Raw genomic sequence first — 16,325 nt, 5'->3', positions numbered from 1 at the left:
ATGGTTCCAATCTCTCTGAGGGCAGCAGGATTGGTCCTCACGCCATAAACTTGAATGTGAGCAGTACAAAATTGTACCTCTTGAAGTGATTGGGTTAATAAAAAGCATCGAGGTGGAAAAAAACAAACAACATGGCAGTGAGGCACGATTAGAAGGGAAGGAGAAAAACTTGCCAGGTTACCCACCGGACTCACAGCCCTGCCCTGGCAGTAGAATCCAGCCTCACAGGGACCACTTGGGCCAGTTTGTCCTGGAGCAGAGCAGTAGAAGCCATGGCCACAGGGGCTGCACCCCGAGGGTGCAGACAGCCCCTTCTTGTTACTGTATGTACCCTCTGGGCAGGGCTCAGGTTTAGAGGTGCCTTCCACACAGTAAAAGCCCTGCAAAACAAAGGCAGCTTAATACAGCATCTAAGGATCTCCTGTTAAATAGATTCCCAAATACCATTCCCCCAGGAGCTGGGATTGTATAGCCTGGAGAAGAGGAGGACAAGGGGAGACCTCATCGCTCGCTGCAGCTCACTGAAAGGAGGTTGGAGCAAGGTGGGTGTTGGTCTTTTCTCCCAGGTAACAAGAGCTAGGATAACAGGAAATGTCCTCAAGTTGCACCAGGGGAGGTTTAGATTGGATATTAGGAAAAAGTTCTCTCCTGAAACAGTGGTGAAGCATTGGAAGAAGCTGCCCAGGGCAGTGGTGGAGTCTCCATCCCTAGAGGGGTTCACAAAGCATGTAGATGTGGCACTTTGGGACATGATTTAGTTGGCACGGTGGGGTTGGCCTGATGGTTGGACTGGATGAGCTCAGAGGTCTTTTCCAACCTTAATGATTCTATGATTCTACAACCAAGACATAGCAACTCACTGCTGGGCAAGTTTTGGGCTGTGACATGGCAGGAGAGTCACAGTAGTACCCAGATGGACATAGCCTGCAAGCGTCTTCATCCTCTGCTGTGGAATTATCCCAGAAGAAGCCTGGCATACAGGGGAAGGAGAAAGGGAATCCAGTCCCTGGAGGGCAGTTATAGCCAGGTGGGCAATCTCCAGTCTGGAAAGCAAAACACAGTCAGGCATGGCTTTGTTGTCTTCTGAGTAGGAATCTGTTGAGATTCGACACAAACATCCAAGCTTCATCTACAATTCAGATAACGTAGAATAATTTTTTTTACAGCAACTAAATGGGACAGAAAAGAAGGGAAGGAAGGGAATTCACAGTATTACCAGTAAAATTCTGATCATGTCAGATATTAGTTTAGGCCAGATTCCTCTAAGGTAAAATCTTGTGATTGATACCGGCCCTACACTTTGCCTGTACAGTTACGGGAAAGATGCTGTTCTTCCACAGCTGGAAAAGAACTATAACTGGGATGAGATTTATCACCTCACTCTTAAGTAGAAACACGGATTCATCACATTGAGGAGATTCCAACTGAACTTTTTACTGTTTCTTTTTTTTAATAGGTACTAAAATTTGAAGAGTTCACTCCTTCCAGAGACAAGATAATCACAATGAAATATCCCAAAACTCATCACAACCAGAGAGGCAACCAATTCCCGACCTTTGAAGTCTCTTTCATAGCCTGCATTGATAGGCAAAGCAAAGATGGAAAACATGCTTTAGGCTTTCTGCATTAACAGTTTCTACATTAACAGCCTTTGGAAAGAAAAAAGTTGGGGGATCCTGGACTATACTCACAGGGTGGGGGATTCCTGGAGGCTCAATCCCATCTCTGTAGCAGTACTTCCGTACAGGGCATGGTAAACATTCATCAGCGCTGCTTAGACCCCTCTGCTCACCATAGGTCCCATTGGGGCAAGGTTTACCGTGTAAGCCCTTGAAATAAAGTAGGAAAACGAGTGTTTAATGTACTGATATGAGTGCTGCATCCCACGGGGTAAATGTACAAGTTGTGAAAATAATTCTTCCCACTAACTGGGAAAAAACACTGAAAAGCAACACTAGGAATCTCATTTGAAGGCTGACAAGACAGCATAACAGAATGGGGATCCAGTTCTCTGTATCGTATAAAGCAGCGCATAAAACGCTATCCCATTATTATGAATGGTTTTATGTAGGGTGAATACTGCTAAGATCTAAGAACGCCGTAAGAGTACAGAGATCAGTAAAAAGAATTACTAGGAAAGGCTCCCACAGCAAGACTTATCCCAGAGCAGCCTGTAACTGCACAGCAGACTTGATGAAGAGACCAGTGAATCCCAAGGACCGAAGCAGACTCACTCACGTTGTCTCCCTGGGGACAGTAGTATCCTCTTGGACAGGAGTTTGCACTGGCATCTGGCACAACTGCCAGTCCTTCTGGGCACAGGAGACCAGCTGGGCAGACCATGGCAAGGAGCATCACCTCCTGGCTGGTGTGCTCACTAGCACAGTAATGTCCAACAAGACATGGCAAGCAGGAGACGGAACCCTGGTCCTACAACATAAAAGGCACATGTTTCCACTTCTAGAGCGTTAAACAATCCCTGCGTATTTGACAGCCACGTTGAGGCAGAAAACAAAGGAAATGAATGCAAAGAATTCTACAGCAGAAAACAAACCGGGCCACAATAAGTGGCTATTCATCAAAGATTGCCCTGGGGAACTGACGACAGGACCCTGCTCTTAGGAAATGTTCTCGGTTATGTTCAGTTGTAGCATTAGAAACACAAAGATGTACCTTTAAAAATTCCACCCTATGAAAAACAAACTGCTTATGGCTCAGTGTATTCACCCTGCAGGCAAGAATGCCCGTGCTTCACAAATAAGAAGCCGGTCCCAGCACTGCCTGTTGATTATCCATGCAAAAGGTTCTGATCCTCAGAACAGTCAATCCCACACCCTTTGCAGGAGAAACAGAGAGAAACACAGACACATTCCTTCATCTGTCTTTGTTGAACTCCAAAGCGCAAACAAGAAATATTCTAGGTCTATTTGCCATACATAAATCTTTGTTCATCTTCTATCTCCTCTCCAATCTTAAAGGGTTCCAGTGATAACTATCAAACTCACACAGTGATAGAAAAGTGGTGTAGGCAGAGATTTAGGAGTGACAAGCCTGTATTCCATCAACAGGGAAACGTCAATTATCACTAGAAATATTCATTATAATTTTGGGGCTGATAAATGAGAACAGATTTTAACACCTTCTTGTGAGAAGGGTTATGCCATCACTTCTCCCTTCTGAGACTCTGTCTTGCTGTTTTACCTACCAAAGTTAACTGATCATTTTAACTCCGTTGCAATCAAATATTTCCCTTTGAGTAGGGATTAACTACAGGTGTCTGCTCTCTGCCAGGGTAAAATATATCATGGAAACCCAAAGTATCTGCTCAACTACACACTGCCAGACACGCAATGGATATACTCGGATGGCTAACACAAGCCTCTGGAGCGAGAAGAGCAGCAACAACAGTATTGTACACGTGATAGAGACTTCTAGCATCGTGTCTGGAGCAGCTCCAAACCTGATTGAGCAGGAACATTCCCAGTGCCTTCCCTGGATTAGCATTTTCACTCCTTACTTTTAGGGTCAACACAGGTGGCCAATTGTTTAAACACGCAATTACCTCAAATACTTACATTCTTCATATGAGATGGGCTCATTTTGGTTCCTCCTTTGAGGCACTCAAACTCTGAAGCTCTCCTCAAAGCTCTCCTTTCTGCCAAAATTCAGTCCTTACGCTAAACAGATGCCAGGATAAAATTATTGCTACTTACTGAGAAATTGCCAGCACCACATGTTCGAGGAGTAACAGTGCCAAGCTCGGGGCAGTAATACCCTCCTGGACAAGGGATGCAGTCTGCAGCCACTTCTGCACCACGTTCCACACGATAGGTTCCACTGTAGGAGAAAATACATCAGAAGGGAGAGTCACAAAGGGCAGTGAAGTGATGAAGAAAAGGACAGGGCACCTCTGGTCTGCCTTCTTAGTTTTTTCATAGAGGAAATCTACTATTTCTGGACCCAATAAATTGTCTGATTGAGGAAAAACTTGCCTGGACCAAGGTAAAGGGAACTTGCTAATGTTTTAAGAAAAGTATTTCAGAATGCTTCTGATTTTAAGTAAAGCCATGTAGAAATATTTCTCTTTGTTCCTGGCACTACTGCACCATACACAGTACTCACGCTGGGCAGAGGACTGGCTTGGAGGTCCCACTGGTGCAGAAAGCTCCTTCAGGACAGGCAGCACAATCTTCTACTCCGCTATTTCCCAGCCGGGTGCTGTAAGTCCCTGCAGGGCAGGGGTACTGCGTGCCCCTCCACGTGCCTTTCCAAAAAGAAAGAGGAGAGAACCATCCTAATTCTTTGTACAGCCTTGGAGACGGACTCAAAGAGTCATAGAATTGTTAAGGTTGGAAAAAGGCTATGAGATCATCAAGTTCAATCATCAACACTACCCCACCTTGCCTACTAACCCATGTCCCAAAGTGTCACATCTATATGTTTTTTGAAGCCCTCCAGGGATGGGGACCCCACCACTGCCCTGGGCAGCCTCTGCCAGGGCTTCACCACTCTGTCAGTAAAGAAATCTTTCCTAATATCCAATATAAACCTCCCCTGGTGCAACTTGAGGCCATTTCCTCTTGTCCTATCATTTTTTATTTGGGAGGAAAGAAGGTGGTAAGTGCCCTGTTCTTCATTGCTATTAAGCATTTATATGAATTATATATAAGTATGTATATTTATAGACATAAAATTCATAGCTCGCAGCTCTGAGAACAAAACAACAATCGCCGTTTAGCAAATATTGCAGAACTCTCACAGGAAGTTTCATGTTTATAATTGTTCTGGTGCCACCCAGTCGATTCTACATTTTAATTCTTTGCAAATTAAGGGAAACAAAACAATGGCACCAACAAGCTCAGTTCAAACAGTCCAGATTTGAAGTATTTGACTGTGCAGAAAGCTCCACACTGAAATACTTTGGTACAAAAAATATGCTGATAAAGTCAGCGCATGATTTCAGAGTTCACAAAATTTCTGAAGACAGATATAAGCTAAATATCCTTCATTCCTGCAAAAAGCTGCTTACCTTGAGGGCAGTAGTGTCCTGAACTGCACAACCCAGTAGGGCTAAGGGCTCCTCCTACACAAAACCAGCCTGCAGGGCATGGAAAGCACTCCTCTCCCGAGGTCAGGGTTGTCCTATTGCTCCAGGTGCCAGGGGGACACTTGTGCTGCAGTGGGTGCTTTGTGCCCGGTGGGCAGTAGTGACCAACAGGGCATGGTGTGGGGGGCTTCTGTTTCCCCCCCGTTCCTGTCAACACAAAGGCAAATTTAAGAGAAGCAGCAGAGCCTAATGGGTATCAAACGGGCTTCACATAACCCTGTTTTCAGTTCTGCTAGATGACCACAACTTAAGTCTTCTCATTTTGCACCTTTCCTCTATTTAAAACAGGATAACAATAATTACTTCCTCTGCTGATCATAGAACCATAGAACCACCAAGCTGGAAAAGACCTCTCGGATCATCGAGTCCAACCATTCCAATCTACCACTAAACTATATCCCGAGCGCCTCCTCTACCTGTCTTTTAAAAAGACGATGAGAGGCTCTGCCGTAGAACTGGATACTAAAACAATTATTGTTCAAATCGAGCATCCTGCGTGGTGGCCATACCCAAAGCTGGCAGAGACATCAAAGCGAAGATGTCACCAATAAGCCTAAACCTTTAAAAAGCGTAAAAACCAGCTGCTTCCAGTTCATGAAGTTAAAACTGTACCCATGGGTGGCATAAAGAGAACATTTCGTAGTAGAATTAAAGTCAACTTGACCAATGGCTACAGCTTTTTCCCATTTGCTATCATTGTGATGCCTCGCTGACCTGCTCTAGGATTTGCTGGTGGGCTCTGTGATACGGGATACCAAAGAGCACAGTTGACTTTGTCACAAAGCCACTTACCTCTCACACAGACAAATCCAGCGGGACACGTTTCACACTGGGATTTGTCAAAGAGGTTGAAGTCATTGCCAACTGTTCCTGGAGGACAGGCATTGCTGGGAAAATGAGGGCTGGATGACCCCACTGGGCACACATACCTAACAAAATACAGCGGGCAAGCTGGGACAAGTGTTTTGATGTAAGAGTGAAACAAATTCTGTGCCCTACCAGAACATTAGGATGAATGCTGCCACTGGGAAAAAGCCGAACTGCTTGGTGCTGTGGCTGACAGCAACACAACTGACAGCCAATAATGCAGAGATACTGAAAATTAAACACTGTAACTGGACTGGTTGTGTCATACATTTTTTTTTACCAAAAGAAAAGTGGGTTATTCGGCCAGGTCACGTTGTTTGTAACCATGGGATGCACAACCCAACTTCATTCTTGCCTTTTTTTACCACCTTGCCACAGCAGAGGATGCCACCTACACCTCCCTCCGCGCAAAGCAAAAACAATGGAAGGAAAATATGTGCAGAGATATAAAATTAAGTCCAGAAAACAACCAAGACTTACCCTGGTAAGCACTCCGCATCCGGCTGGGTTAAGCCAGCCTGAGTACAAGCTCTACCTGCTGGGCAGGCTCTGCAATCAGCAGCTTCATCCTGTCCTTGGAGTGGATTGTAGGTACCTGGCTGGCATGGGACTGGATAACTTGCTCCAGCAGGACAGAAATACCCAGCAGGACACTTCAAACACAATCCAAGTCCTAAAGAGGGAGAAAACATTGAAGGACCCAAAAGGAGCATGACCTGCTGACAAAACAGAGGGTCCTACAAAATATGATTCCTTTGCTTTCAGCTACAGCAAGAAAGTATGGTGGGAGTTCATTGACACCAGCAATAAAGTCAGTGCAAAGCCAGAAGGTGGTGATATTGGATTAGTTGAATGTTGCTGCGGTTGAGTGGCTCGTGGAAGTGCTAAAACCATCTGGACTGTATTCTGAGCCGATAACACAAGAAATGAAATACATTAAAAAATAAACAAAACCATCAGCCTTCAATCACACTCGGATGCAGGTATATTTAATAATCATGATGCTTAAGCATCAGCTGTAAGAGAGCCTGGGGCTTCCATGAAAGCTGAGCTGTTTCCATGTTTGTGTTCTGAATACAGAGAGAGATTAAGAGGTTTTGCAGACTGGAAATATACTCAGTACAAACACACGGATACCTGCTTGAATGACAGCCAACTTGAGCAATTGGGATCTCCAAAATCCCTTGTGTTAAACAAAAGATGCTTGCATTGTAACTTGAAGGAACACTAGTAAGATCAACGTGTAATAAACCAACGATCCCTTACTGGCGTTACCATGTTCAGAAACTGCGTTTCATTACAGAATGTCCTCAAATGTTTAACTTAGCAAAAAGGAAAAACAAATTTAGCTCAGGAGATGCTTTCTCCTCCTGAACTGGGCCTTTCAACAGCACAGAACAAAGAGAGCAATGCAGGGGGAAGGGAAAACACTGGCTGCTGCTGCTGGCTTCCTGAAGGACTTGCAGGTTGAACCCCTGCCGCCTTCCAAATGCTTGTCCAGGCAAGGTTCAAGCATACGCTAGCGTGTATATGCCTTTCTTGGTGAGAATGGAGCCTTACAGCGCTCCCAAAATTATCAAGATTTTGAAATCTATGTTTCCCCCTCCACAGAATGAAGGCGCAGGGTCAGATTTGGATTCATCAGAGTGCAAAGCACGTTTAAGGGTTATGACTCCCATTGTCTTTCTGCACACCTGCTTATTCCCACTCCTCAGAAATATCTCATTATAGAATCATAGAATAACTACGGTTGGGAAAGACCTCTACGATCGTCCAGTCCAACCATCAACACAACACCACTGTGCCGACTAAATCAGATCCCAAAGTGCTATGTCTCCAGGCTTTTTGAACACCACCAGGGATGGGGACTCCAGCACTGCCCTGGGCAGCCTCTGCCAGTGCTTCACCACTCTTTCAGAGAAAAAAAATTTCCTCATATCCAATCTAAACCTCCCCTGGCACAACTTGAGGCCGTTTCCTCCCATCTTGTTTCCCATTTCTCAAGACTACAGAAGTCCACACTCTGAGCACAGTAACTGAATCAACACTCTCAGCAGGGGCTGCAATGTCAGGGAGTTGTGGGACCCTTTAAAAATTACCTTAAGCTGACAAAAGCTTCAGCGTGTGGATCTGCACTCCCACCAAATCCATTTGGACTGCTGTTTTGTAGAAACGGAAGCCACACCACTTGGCTATTGGGACATGAAATTTCCATTTCTTGCCTGACTTTCTGAAGATGATCCTTCCCTTTGGTGTTCAGAACAGTCTTAGTAGCATGGCTGCCTCGCCACTTTATATGAGAACAATCAGGGCATGGATTTACAGTGTATTGTCTATTCTGCAGGACCAAACCAGCCCTTGTGCTTGCTGTGCAATAAATGTGATGCAAACAAAAGTGGTTTCACTGAGGAGTAAGTACGTCACCCTTACCATGCTGGAGTGCAGGTGGTAGGCACAGGCTACGAGCCATTATCTATCTCATAGTAGCGTACTTGAAATATTCTAATGCTTGTCAGAGTTTATCCATGTGTCCCCTCCCTGCTTGCATCAGGCGTTGTCCTACCTTTGCCAAGTGTTCCTTTGGAGAGTTGATAACATCATTATATAAAGTCGTACAGGTGCAGCATTAACAGTTTACATTATTAAATCAAAGAGGTTTTAAACCCTAATTTATTTTGCAGTTTCTGCAGTGTTTGTTCAGGTGCCACTGGCCCCGTCTCTTGAATTTCGCTTTCTAGATGAGATGGGAGGTTTGTTCCTCGCTGCATCATGTAAGCGCACTTCTGGTTTTAATTCTAGAAGTGGGCAGAAAGCAATGATATCCCAAACTTTGCTGGTGAGTAAAAAAATCATTCAACAGTCAAGACACTTCAGCAGCTGAGTCTGTGCTAGAAAAGAAATGATCAAATAGAAAAGAGGCGTTCGGGGCCAGGCTGGATGGGGCTTTGAGCAACCTGATGCATTTGGAAGTGTCCCTACCCATGGGGCTGGAACAGGATGGGCACGTCAATTAAGCTTTAAGAATTTTAATATTCATCTAATGAATATTAGATGACTTTAGCACATCATTTCAGATCATTCCTTGAGTTTCTTTCCTTCCACTGGAAGTACAACAATCACCTTTTCCCTCCACTGCAACTTCTGTGAACTTTGCACGGGGCAGATCTCTAAATACCAGTGTTTGTATCCATAAAGGCAGTTTCAATAAAAATAAATAGACAGTAAACACCTTTGGATTAACAGCTTTCTAAGCGTTGAATGCTTCACCATGAATCTGGTGACTCAGAGGAGATTCTATGGGCGTTCCTTCCATCCAGCTCTAGCGTCGCCCAAGCCAGATCTTAGTAAATAAGGACTGTAACTGCCAGCTCCCTCATAAGAATGTACTCAACACTGATTTACAGCGAGAATTATCACTCCAAAATGAAGATCTTTCATGGCACAGACCTGGCACGCATGAGGAGCTGCTGATGGGTGTGTGAATTCCCTCTTTAGGCTTGAAACTCCCTGCTGGGCATGGAGGGACTGCAAATCCCTCAGAACAGAAGCGACCTATAGAAAAGAAGAAAACAGGAGGTGGTTTAGAAACAATATTCTGGATAGATGAGACTCAGAGTAGAGAGGTGATGGGTCTCTTGCATGCTGCTGTGTGTTAGTGGTAGGGGGACAAGTGGGAAAGCATGAATATTTGCTGGCTAAATCATATCGGGGTGTATGACATTGCACCCTGGAAGCAGGCATGAATGTGCTCTCACCTGGCAGGACACAAACCAGCTCCAATGTAAACCCAGCAGAAACGACTGTGTCTGTGTGGTATTTGGTCTGAGCTAACACATTTCTGACTTAAAAAGGACTCATAGCACAAGGTCAAGGCAAAGCTAAGGTGGTAGCAGTGTCCTAAAGCATAACAGGTATTGATACAGTGGGTCACTGGTCCAGGTTGCCCAGAAAAAGTGTTGGCTGCCTCATTCCTGGAGGCGCTCAAGGCCAGGCTGGATGGGACTTGGAGCCCCTGATCCAGTGGGAGAGCATCCACAGCTTTTCTGGGCAATCTTTGCCGAGGTCTCACCACCCTCACAGGAGAACGTTTCTTCCTAACATCTAAACTAAACGTCTCGTCTTTCAGCTTAAAAATATTACTCTTTCCAAGTAAGATTGAGTAGAACTTGGTAATCAAATGCTTCACTAAACTCCAGATAGATTTTTTTGGGGGTGGGAGGAGAAAAAGGATTTAACTGCGGCATGAAAGTGTTGCTGCTATGTTGGAATATATGGTTATGATTCAGCAGAGCAATGACACTTCATTCACACACACGCAATGCTAAGTTCACAGATTATATGTAATTGAAGTCAGTCAAACCGTGCAAATGAATGCTGGGAATCCTCAAGCCTCTCCTGCTTGGGATGGTATTAAAACTCCTCACCATCCGAGGGCTTTGCAATTGGGCTGGATGATTTATTCAGTTTTAAGAACAGAAGAGGGATTAATTTTAACACTGAAGCACTGAACTTCAGCATGGAATACTCTGCATATGTTTGTTGATCATCTCTGAGATTTTTCCCTTGCTCTCTTCAGGTTTTGTGGTGATGCACCGGAGGGGAAACCCAACTGCAGTCTCGAGCTGATCTGGTGCTGTAAACAATAATAACACAGTAGAAAATCTGTTGCTCTAAAATCCATGCTCTAGCATGACCGTATCTGTTCACTTGTTCGAACGCTTGCTAATTGCGAGCAATAAATCCAAAGAAACCAGAGCTCCTTGATTTTCTTTTAATGGAGCCACAATTAATTCTCTTGGCCTTCTAGAGGGTTGAGTAAATATTTAGTGTAATATGATCCCCATCCACAAAAATCACCATCACTTCCCAGGCTGACCTTGCAAAAGATGAATTATTTGCTATTCATACTTAACCCCAGGCACTGGAAATAAGAGAAATCATCCATTCTGTTGTCTCCCCTGTGTATTATAACTGGATCTAAACTACTGAGATCTTGGTCCAACACGATCTCTTAGCTACTTCGTTACTCCTTCTATAGACAACGTGTAAGGTACCCAGAGTGCAGGAACTCTTCATTATTTAATAAGAGAGATTCTAATTATGGATGGAAGAATCAAGTTACTGAATTCGTTGGCTCTGCAAGAGGCGGCTGGAGCTGTTTGTTAAATAGTTCATCTTCACATGCAGTACAGGGCTTACAGGAGAGAGAAAAGCTCGATAGGACTGCAGATTGCAAACTGCATCCCTGTAGTGACATTACATATCCTTTTACAAAATCCTCTGGGATATATAAGGGACATGCCAGGATTTTACTGCTGCAGAAAACTCTCTGTCGTTATAAGGAAACTAAACCAAACAGCCATTAGGTACTCAAACGGCTTAACCTGCTCTCTCTCTGTGTGTTTGGATCAGGATTGTTCCCCAACAGCAAACCCTCACAGAATATAACACAAAGTGACTTCGCAAGTCACTGTGTCATTTCCTTTGACCAATATTTGTGGCTTATTAACCATGCGATATAACATTCTATACCTATCATAATTTCAAGAGATAATAATTGCATCATAAAAACGTAGTCCCTCATAGCCTGCTCCCTGCTGCCTGATACGGCATCAGCATCTCAGAGAGGAATTTCTGACGCCCCCAACGATGACACTCTGCAATTTCCTAAACATGAGCTTATCTGGGTTTCTCTGAGAGTACAAACCAGAAAGAGAAATCAGGTAAGTGTGCCCTTATTTGAATCCTAACGCCTACAATTGTCACCTGGGAGCGTAGCGCCCATTATAAAGGGTATTTGTGACGGCCAGTGAATCAAGGCCGTGGAGCGGAAAAAGCTGTAACTGCGCGTAAATCAATTTAACAGATGATCAGTTAAAATCACAGAGTGGGAGAATGGCTTTCGGTATGGAAAGAGAAAGCAAAAGCTTCTTCATTGCTGAGCAACACTTGCACATTCAGCCACTGCAGTCTATGTGCCGAGGCTGTGTCCGCTGGACCTCCCGCACAAAGCCAGAGAGTGCGGTGACCGTCAAAGCCAACTGCGATTCTTTGTGTTCTCTCATTTTCATTCTCTGCTTTTCACGAATTGTTCTGAGCAGACTGGCATCTGCTTTATACCAGGAACTATTTTCTAACCTCCAGTTTTACTGCGATATAAGGATCGTGTCTCTGTTCCTGCCAGCTGGGTTTCACCAGAGCGAAGCGCCGTTTCATTCTCCTTACCTTGTACGCTTTAACAGAAAAAACACGAGGTGTACTGACCTTTTGGGCAAGGCTCGCATAGCAGAGGGTTTTCAGCTGAGAAAGAACCTGGAGCGCAGGTTACACAGTGAGTGCGGCTTGGGTCTGGCTGCTGACCGGCCAAACAACGCTGAGGAGAAGAAACACAAATTCATACCACCATAAGGTCTAATGGCCCAGAGCTGTGTGCCAGAGAGACCCAGGAAAAATCTTAGTACAGCATTCTGTCTTGTGCTTCTTCCTTCTCTGCCCTCTCCTCCCTTCCAGGCAATGCTTTGGGTCTATTCTCCAGGGAAAAATTCTAAAAGCAAAGCCAGGACTTCAAATTCCAAACTTCTTTGAGCCTTCAGCTGATGGCGTTAGTGGTAGAAGATAACCTGAGCAGTACCATTCTCAGAATTTAGATCAGTTATCTATTTCTCCTGGTACAGGCCATTTGTGGGAGGTCTTAGTTCTACCACTGAGATGTTTTGAATGCTTTTTTTTTGATGAATAAAGATCCGTAAATCTACTACTAAAGCAGGCAAACCCGTGTTCTCTTGACAATACATTTGTATTCAGGCCCTGCCTGTCCAGAAGAATGCAAATTTGCTCTTGGAGAAGAACATGCTCGTTCTGTACCTCTTTGCTCCGTCCATCTGGGCAGATGTATCCCTCTGGACATTCCTGACACTCCAACTCTCCCTCTGGTGAATACTGGCCAGGACCACAGCTCCTCTGCACACCACTACGTGGATCACACGAGTAGCCATCTGGGCACACACGGCACCCAGCTCCGCTCTCGAGGCTGAGGTAACCATCAGGACAAACCTGCAGCGAGATCACAAAGCGCATCAGATCCACAGAAGCGTCTTCCTTACATGAATAATGCAAAACAGCCGTTTCAGACATCCTCAGATCAAGTGCCAGAAAGAAAGGATCTTGGATTGCTTTCAAAATCTGGCCTACATCCTCTTGAGAGCTCCCAGCATCTGCTTTTCCTGTCAATGGTGTAAACAATGCATGGAGGGAGTGCCGCTTGCTGTCTACCTGGAGGGACAACCTGCTTTCTCTGAGCCAAATCAGAGCCAAATACAGTACAGGAATTGCCTGAAAAAAAAATGGAAAGCAGACTGCGAAAATCTGGGAAGAAGCCTGAAATCAGATGATTCAAAATACGTGGGAGTAGAGGTGAAAGGTCCTACTTCACCCGCCTGCCCTCTTCCCCTGTCTTTAAGCTTACCTGGCAGGCTGTGATGTCCGCTTGAGCAGTAAGTTCATTGGCTGTTCCCAGAGGGCATTTCCTTGGAGCTGCTTGACCTCCCGGGCAACTGGATTAAAATTAATGAAGTTATACAATGAAATTCTTCCAGTTCTCTGGAATTTCATCCCCTACCAGCCAGTATGGGAGTTGTGTGGATATAGGAACATCCCCTCACCAACTGCTCAAATGCTGTTATAGCTGTAGAAGCGTGGATTCGAATCAGATCCGCCAAGACCTCAGAGGGTTCTAACACAGATATAGAAGCTTGGGGTGCATCGCTTGGATTGCACACGTAAGGACAGAATTTGCAGTAGGAAATGTGGCAACCTGAACGTAGGATTCAAGACAGTTTGTACAAAAGCTGCCTTTTGTAATCCAGTTTGAGATTGTGTCTGAAAACTCCACAGTGGCCATTTCTATTTTTATTTATAGTGAGCCATATGTGGCAGAGAAAGCAGTCTTAATGATGTCCTTCTGAGGAAGACAGAGCATGCTAGTGGTGATAGACCAGAGTTTAAGACAGCTTTCCAACTGAAAATGGCTCACAGAGGCGTTGCTTGCAACACAGCTCCAGATCCAGCTGGATTCACCACCTCTGGAAGCAACTATCAACCCCTGCAACTCAATGTTCTTTGTACCCAGGCTTCTCTGTTCTCGGGTCATCGCCCTATGCCTGGCTTACATCCCATTCTTTGACCGGCACGTCAGTAAGGAAGCAGCCAGGACACAGAATGAGTTTTCCAGCAGAAGATTCCCTGCATCAGGGATCAAAGGCGTCTTGCCTTTGACCTGAAAATTAAGCCTAGTTTTTGTGAGCACTACACATAATATTTATAGAATCATAGAATAGTTAAGGTTAGAAGGGACCAAAAAGATCATCCAGTTCCACCTTCCTGCCGTGGGCAGGGACACCTCCCACTGGCTCAGGCTGCCCAAGGCCCATCCAACCTGGCCTTGAACACCTCCAGGGATGGGGCAGCCACAGCTTCCCTGGGCAACCTGGGCCAGTGTCTCACCACTCTCATGCTGAAGAAATTCTTCCTTATGCCCAGTCTAAATCTGCCTCTCTCCGGTTTCTCCATATTCCTGCCCCTCCTGAACACACACTGTACAAAATACACACTGTACAAAATACACAAAAAAATAGTGGTTTTCCTGGTTAGCTAATTATTAAACTATAAGGACAGACGCTAGGCTTGTGCCCCACCTCTGGATCCGCATTACGAGTTCTCAGAATATTCTCGATGTAAAGGTGACATCCCAACTGTTTATCTTGCTTATTGCAGGAGTATAAGAGCCAAGTGAGAGGGAAGGAAGGAGACTTACTAGAAACCCGTTGGACATTCCAAGCAGTTGCCACCTGCGTAGTAATGTCCCTGCCTGCAGTCAATGCGACAGTGGGTCTGGCAGTCTACGCTGCAATCTGGTGAGAGAGAAGAGGTCCCTAAAACGAAGCAAAAGAAATACATCTAGGGCACAATGAATAAACATTCAGGACTCCAAGTTAAACTACCAGTTAATACTGCATTATAAAATAGTATCTGCAGAGTTTTATCACTGCGGTTAATAGCACTAATGCTGCTCGTAAAATCTTTTTCACTATTAAGAACAATGCTTTGCCTCTATAGAGGACACAGAGATAGAGAATAGGACACAGCATCCCACCAGTGTAGTGGCTACAAGAGAAACGGGAAATATTCTAAGCCTGTGTTGTTAAGAAAGAAGCTGAAATGAACAACTCGCGTTCCACAGTCTTTTTTATTGTTATTATTGTTACATCTACATGAATAAGCTGACTTCTCAGAGCCACACAGAGTGTATCAAAGCCGGAAATAAACCTAACCTCTTGTGTTTCCATCCATCGATGCTACCTCCCCATCCGCTATCACGTTCACTCTTAAGTCTTGGTGGCTGAAATAAGGAAGATGTTTCCCTTCCAGAATTAAAACCTGTTCCCTTAAGATTTCTAGGTAAATATTCTGAGCACAAAATTCTGGGAGAAATCCCAATAAGCTTTATATAAGCACCCGAACTTTAGATGCTTTATCAAACTAACCCAACTACCTTCTGTAGGTGGCAGAGCACCTTTTCCGTGCCTTTATCATCTTTTAAAAAAGTCATATTGTATTTGCCGGAAAGCTGGATCCCTAAGTTTCCAAGAAAGTACAAACAGCACAGCGATGGAAAGAGCCAAGGGATGAAGGAGGCACCGTAGTGCTGTGTAATTACAACCAAGATACTTCATCTTCCTCTGCTTCAGTTATCCAGCCTACACAGTAAAGCCACTTTTGCACATCTCTCTTGACATCACGTTCTATAAGAGGAAGGCGATAAACACTCAACAGAGCGAGATGCCTGAAATTGGAACTTAAAGAATGAAACAAATATTGAGTGACTATTTCCATTGTTGTGTTTCTTACTTACATCTTGCAAGCCTATGAGATTTAGATTCTAGAATACCTCTCTTCTAATTAATTCCTTTGGTTTGAAAAGTGAGCTTTGCTATGGTAACCACAAGAATTTCAGATGAAGTTCCTCACGAAGGGCTTTTCACGTATTGTACCCGAGCAACTAAACATGAGTGCACAGGGTGGGGAGAAGAGTTCCAGGTGTTTATTTTCTTCTGTTCCATACTCAAATAAACACGATGGGATTATTATTATTGTTGTTGTTACCCCAAAGCAGCAACATATTTTTTTCTTTCTCTCTTTAGAAAATTAAAACCTCTGAGTGAACACGACCTCTACCTTTTCTACCCATCTTCTCCCGTAAGAAAGATAGTGCTTTTGAGAGAACAGCAGCCATGCTCATAAGCTTAAGACAACAATGATCTAAACAACTGCCATCTCTAATGCCTTATAGCTT

General features: G+C 44.5%; 1 protein-coding gene across 1 annotated transcript in view; it reads right to left on the bottom strand.

Moving 5' to 3' along the window:
- LOC128854345 (zonadhesin-like) overlaps window positions 1-16,325 on the bottom strand; it is a 64,609-nt gene that overhangs the window by 40,599 nt on the left and 7,685 nt on the right. The window contains exons 2-15 of the mRNA XM_054086795.1: window positions 14,787-14,904; window positions 13,440-13,527; window positions 12,839-13,027; window positions 12,239-12,347; window positions 9,422-9,526; window positions 6,455-6,647; window positions 5,900-6,036; window positions 5,030-5,254; window positions 4,123-4,264; window positions 3,714-3,837; window positions 2,239-2,430; window positions 1,692-1,829; window positions 861-1,043; window positions 186-380 (exon numbers count right to left, since the gene is read on the bottom strand). Coding sequence (XP_053942770.1) covers window positions 186-380; window positions 861-1,043; window positions 1,692-1,829; window positions 2,239-2,430; window positions 3,714-3,837; window positions 4,123-4,264; window positions 5,030-5,254; window positions 5,900-6,036; window positions 6,455-6,647; window positions 9,422-9,526; window positions 12,239-12,347; window positions 12,839-13,027; window positions 13,440-13,527; window positions 14,787-14,904 — 2,138 coding nt within the window. The remainder of the gene's footprint in view (window positions 1-185; window positions 381-860; window positions 1,044-1,691; window positions 1,830-2,238; window positions 2,431-3,713; window positions 3,838-4,122; window positions 4,265-5,029; window positions 5,255-5,899; window positions 6,037-6,454; window positions 6,648-9,421; window positions 9,527-12,238; window positions 12,348-12,838; window positions 13,028-13,439; window positions 13,528-14,786; window positions 14,905-16,325) is intronic.

The sequence above is a fragment of the Cuculus canorus genome, chromosome 23, assembly GCF_017976375.1.
Source record: "Cuculus canorus isolate bCucCan1 chromosome 23, bCucCan1.pri, whole genome shotgun sequence".
In the NCBI taxonomy this organism is placed as follows: Eukaryota; Metazoa; Chordata; class Aves; order Cuculiformes; family Cuculidae; genus Cuculus; species Cuculus canorus.
Note: the sequence above shows the minus strand (reverse complement) of the source record. Positions and strands in the feature narration are given on the sequence as shown.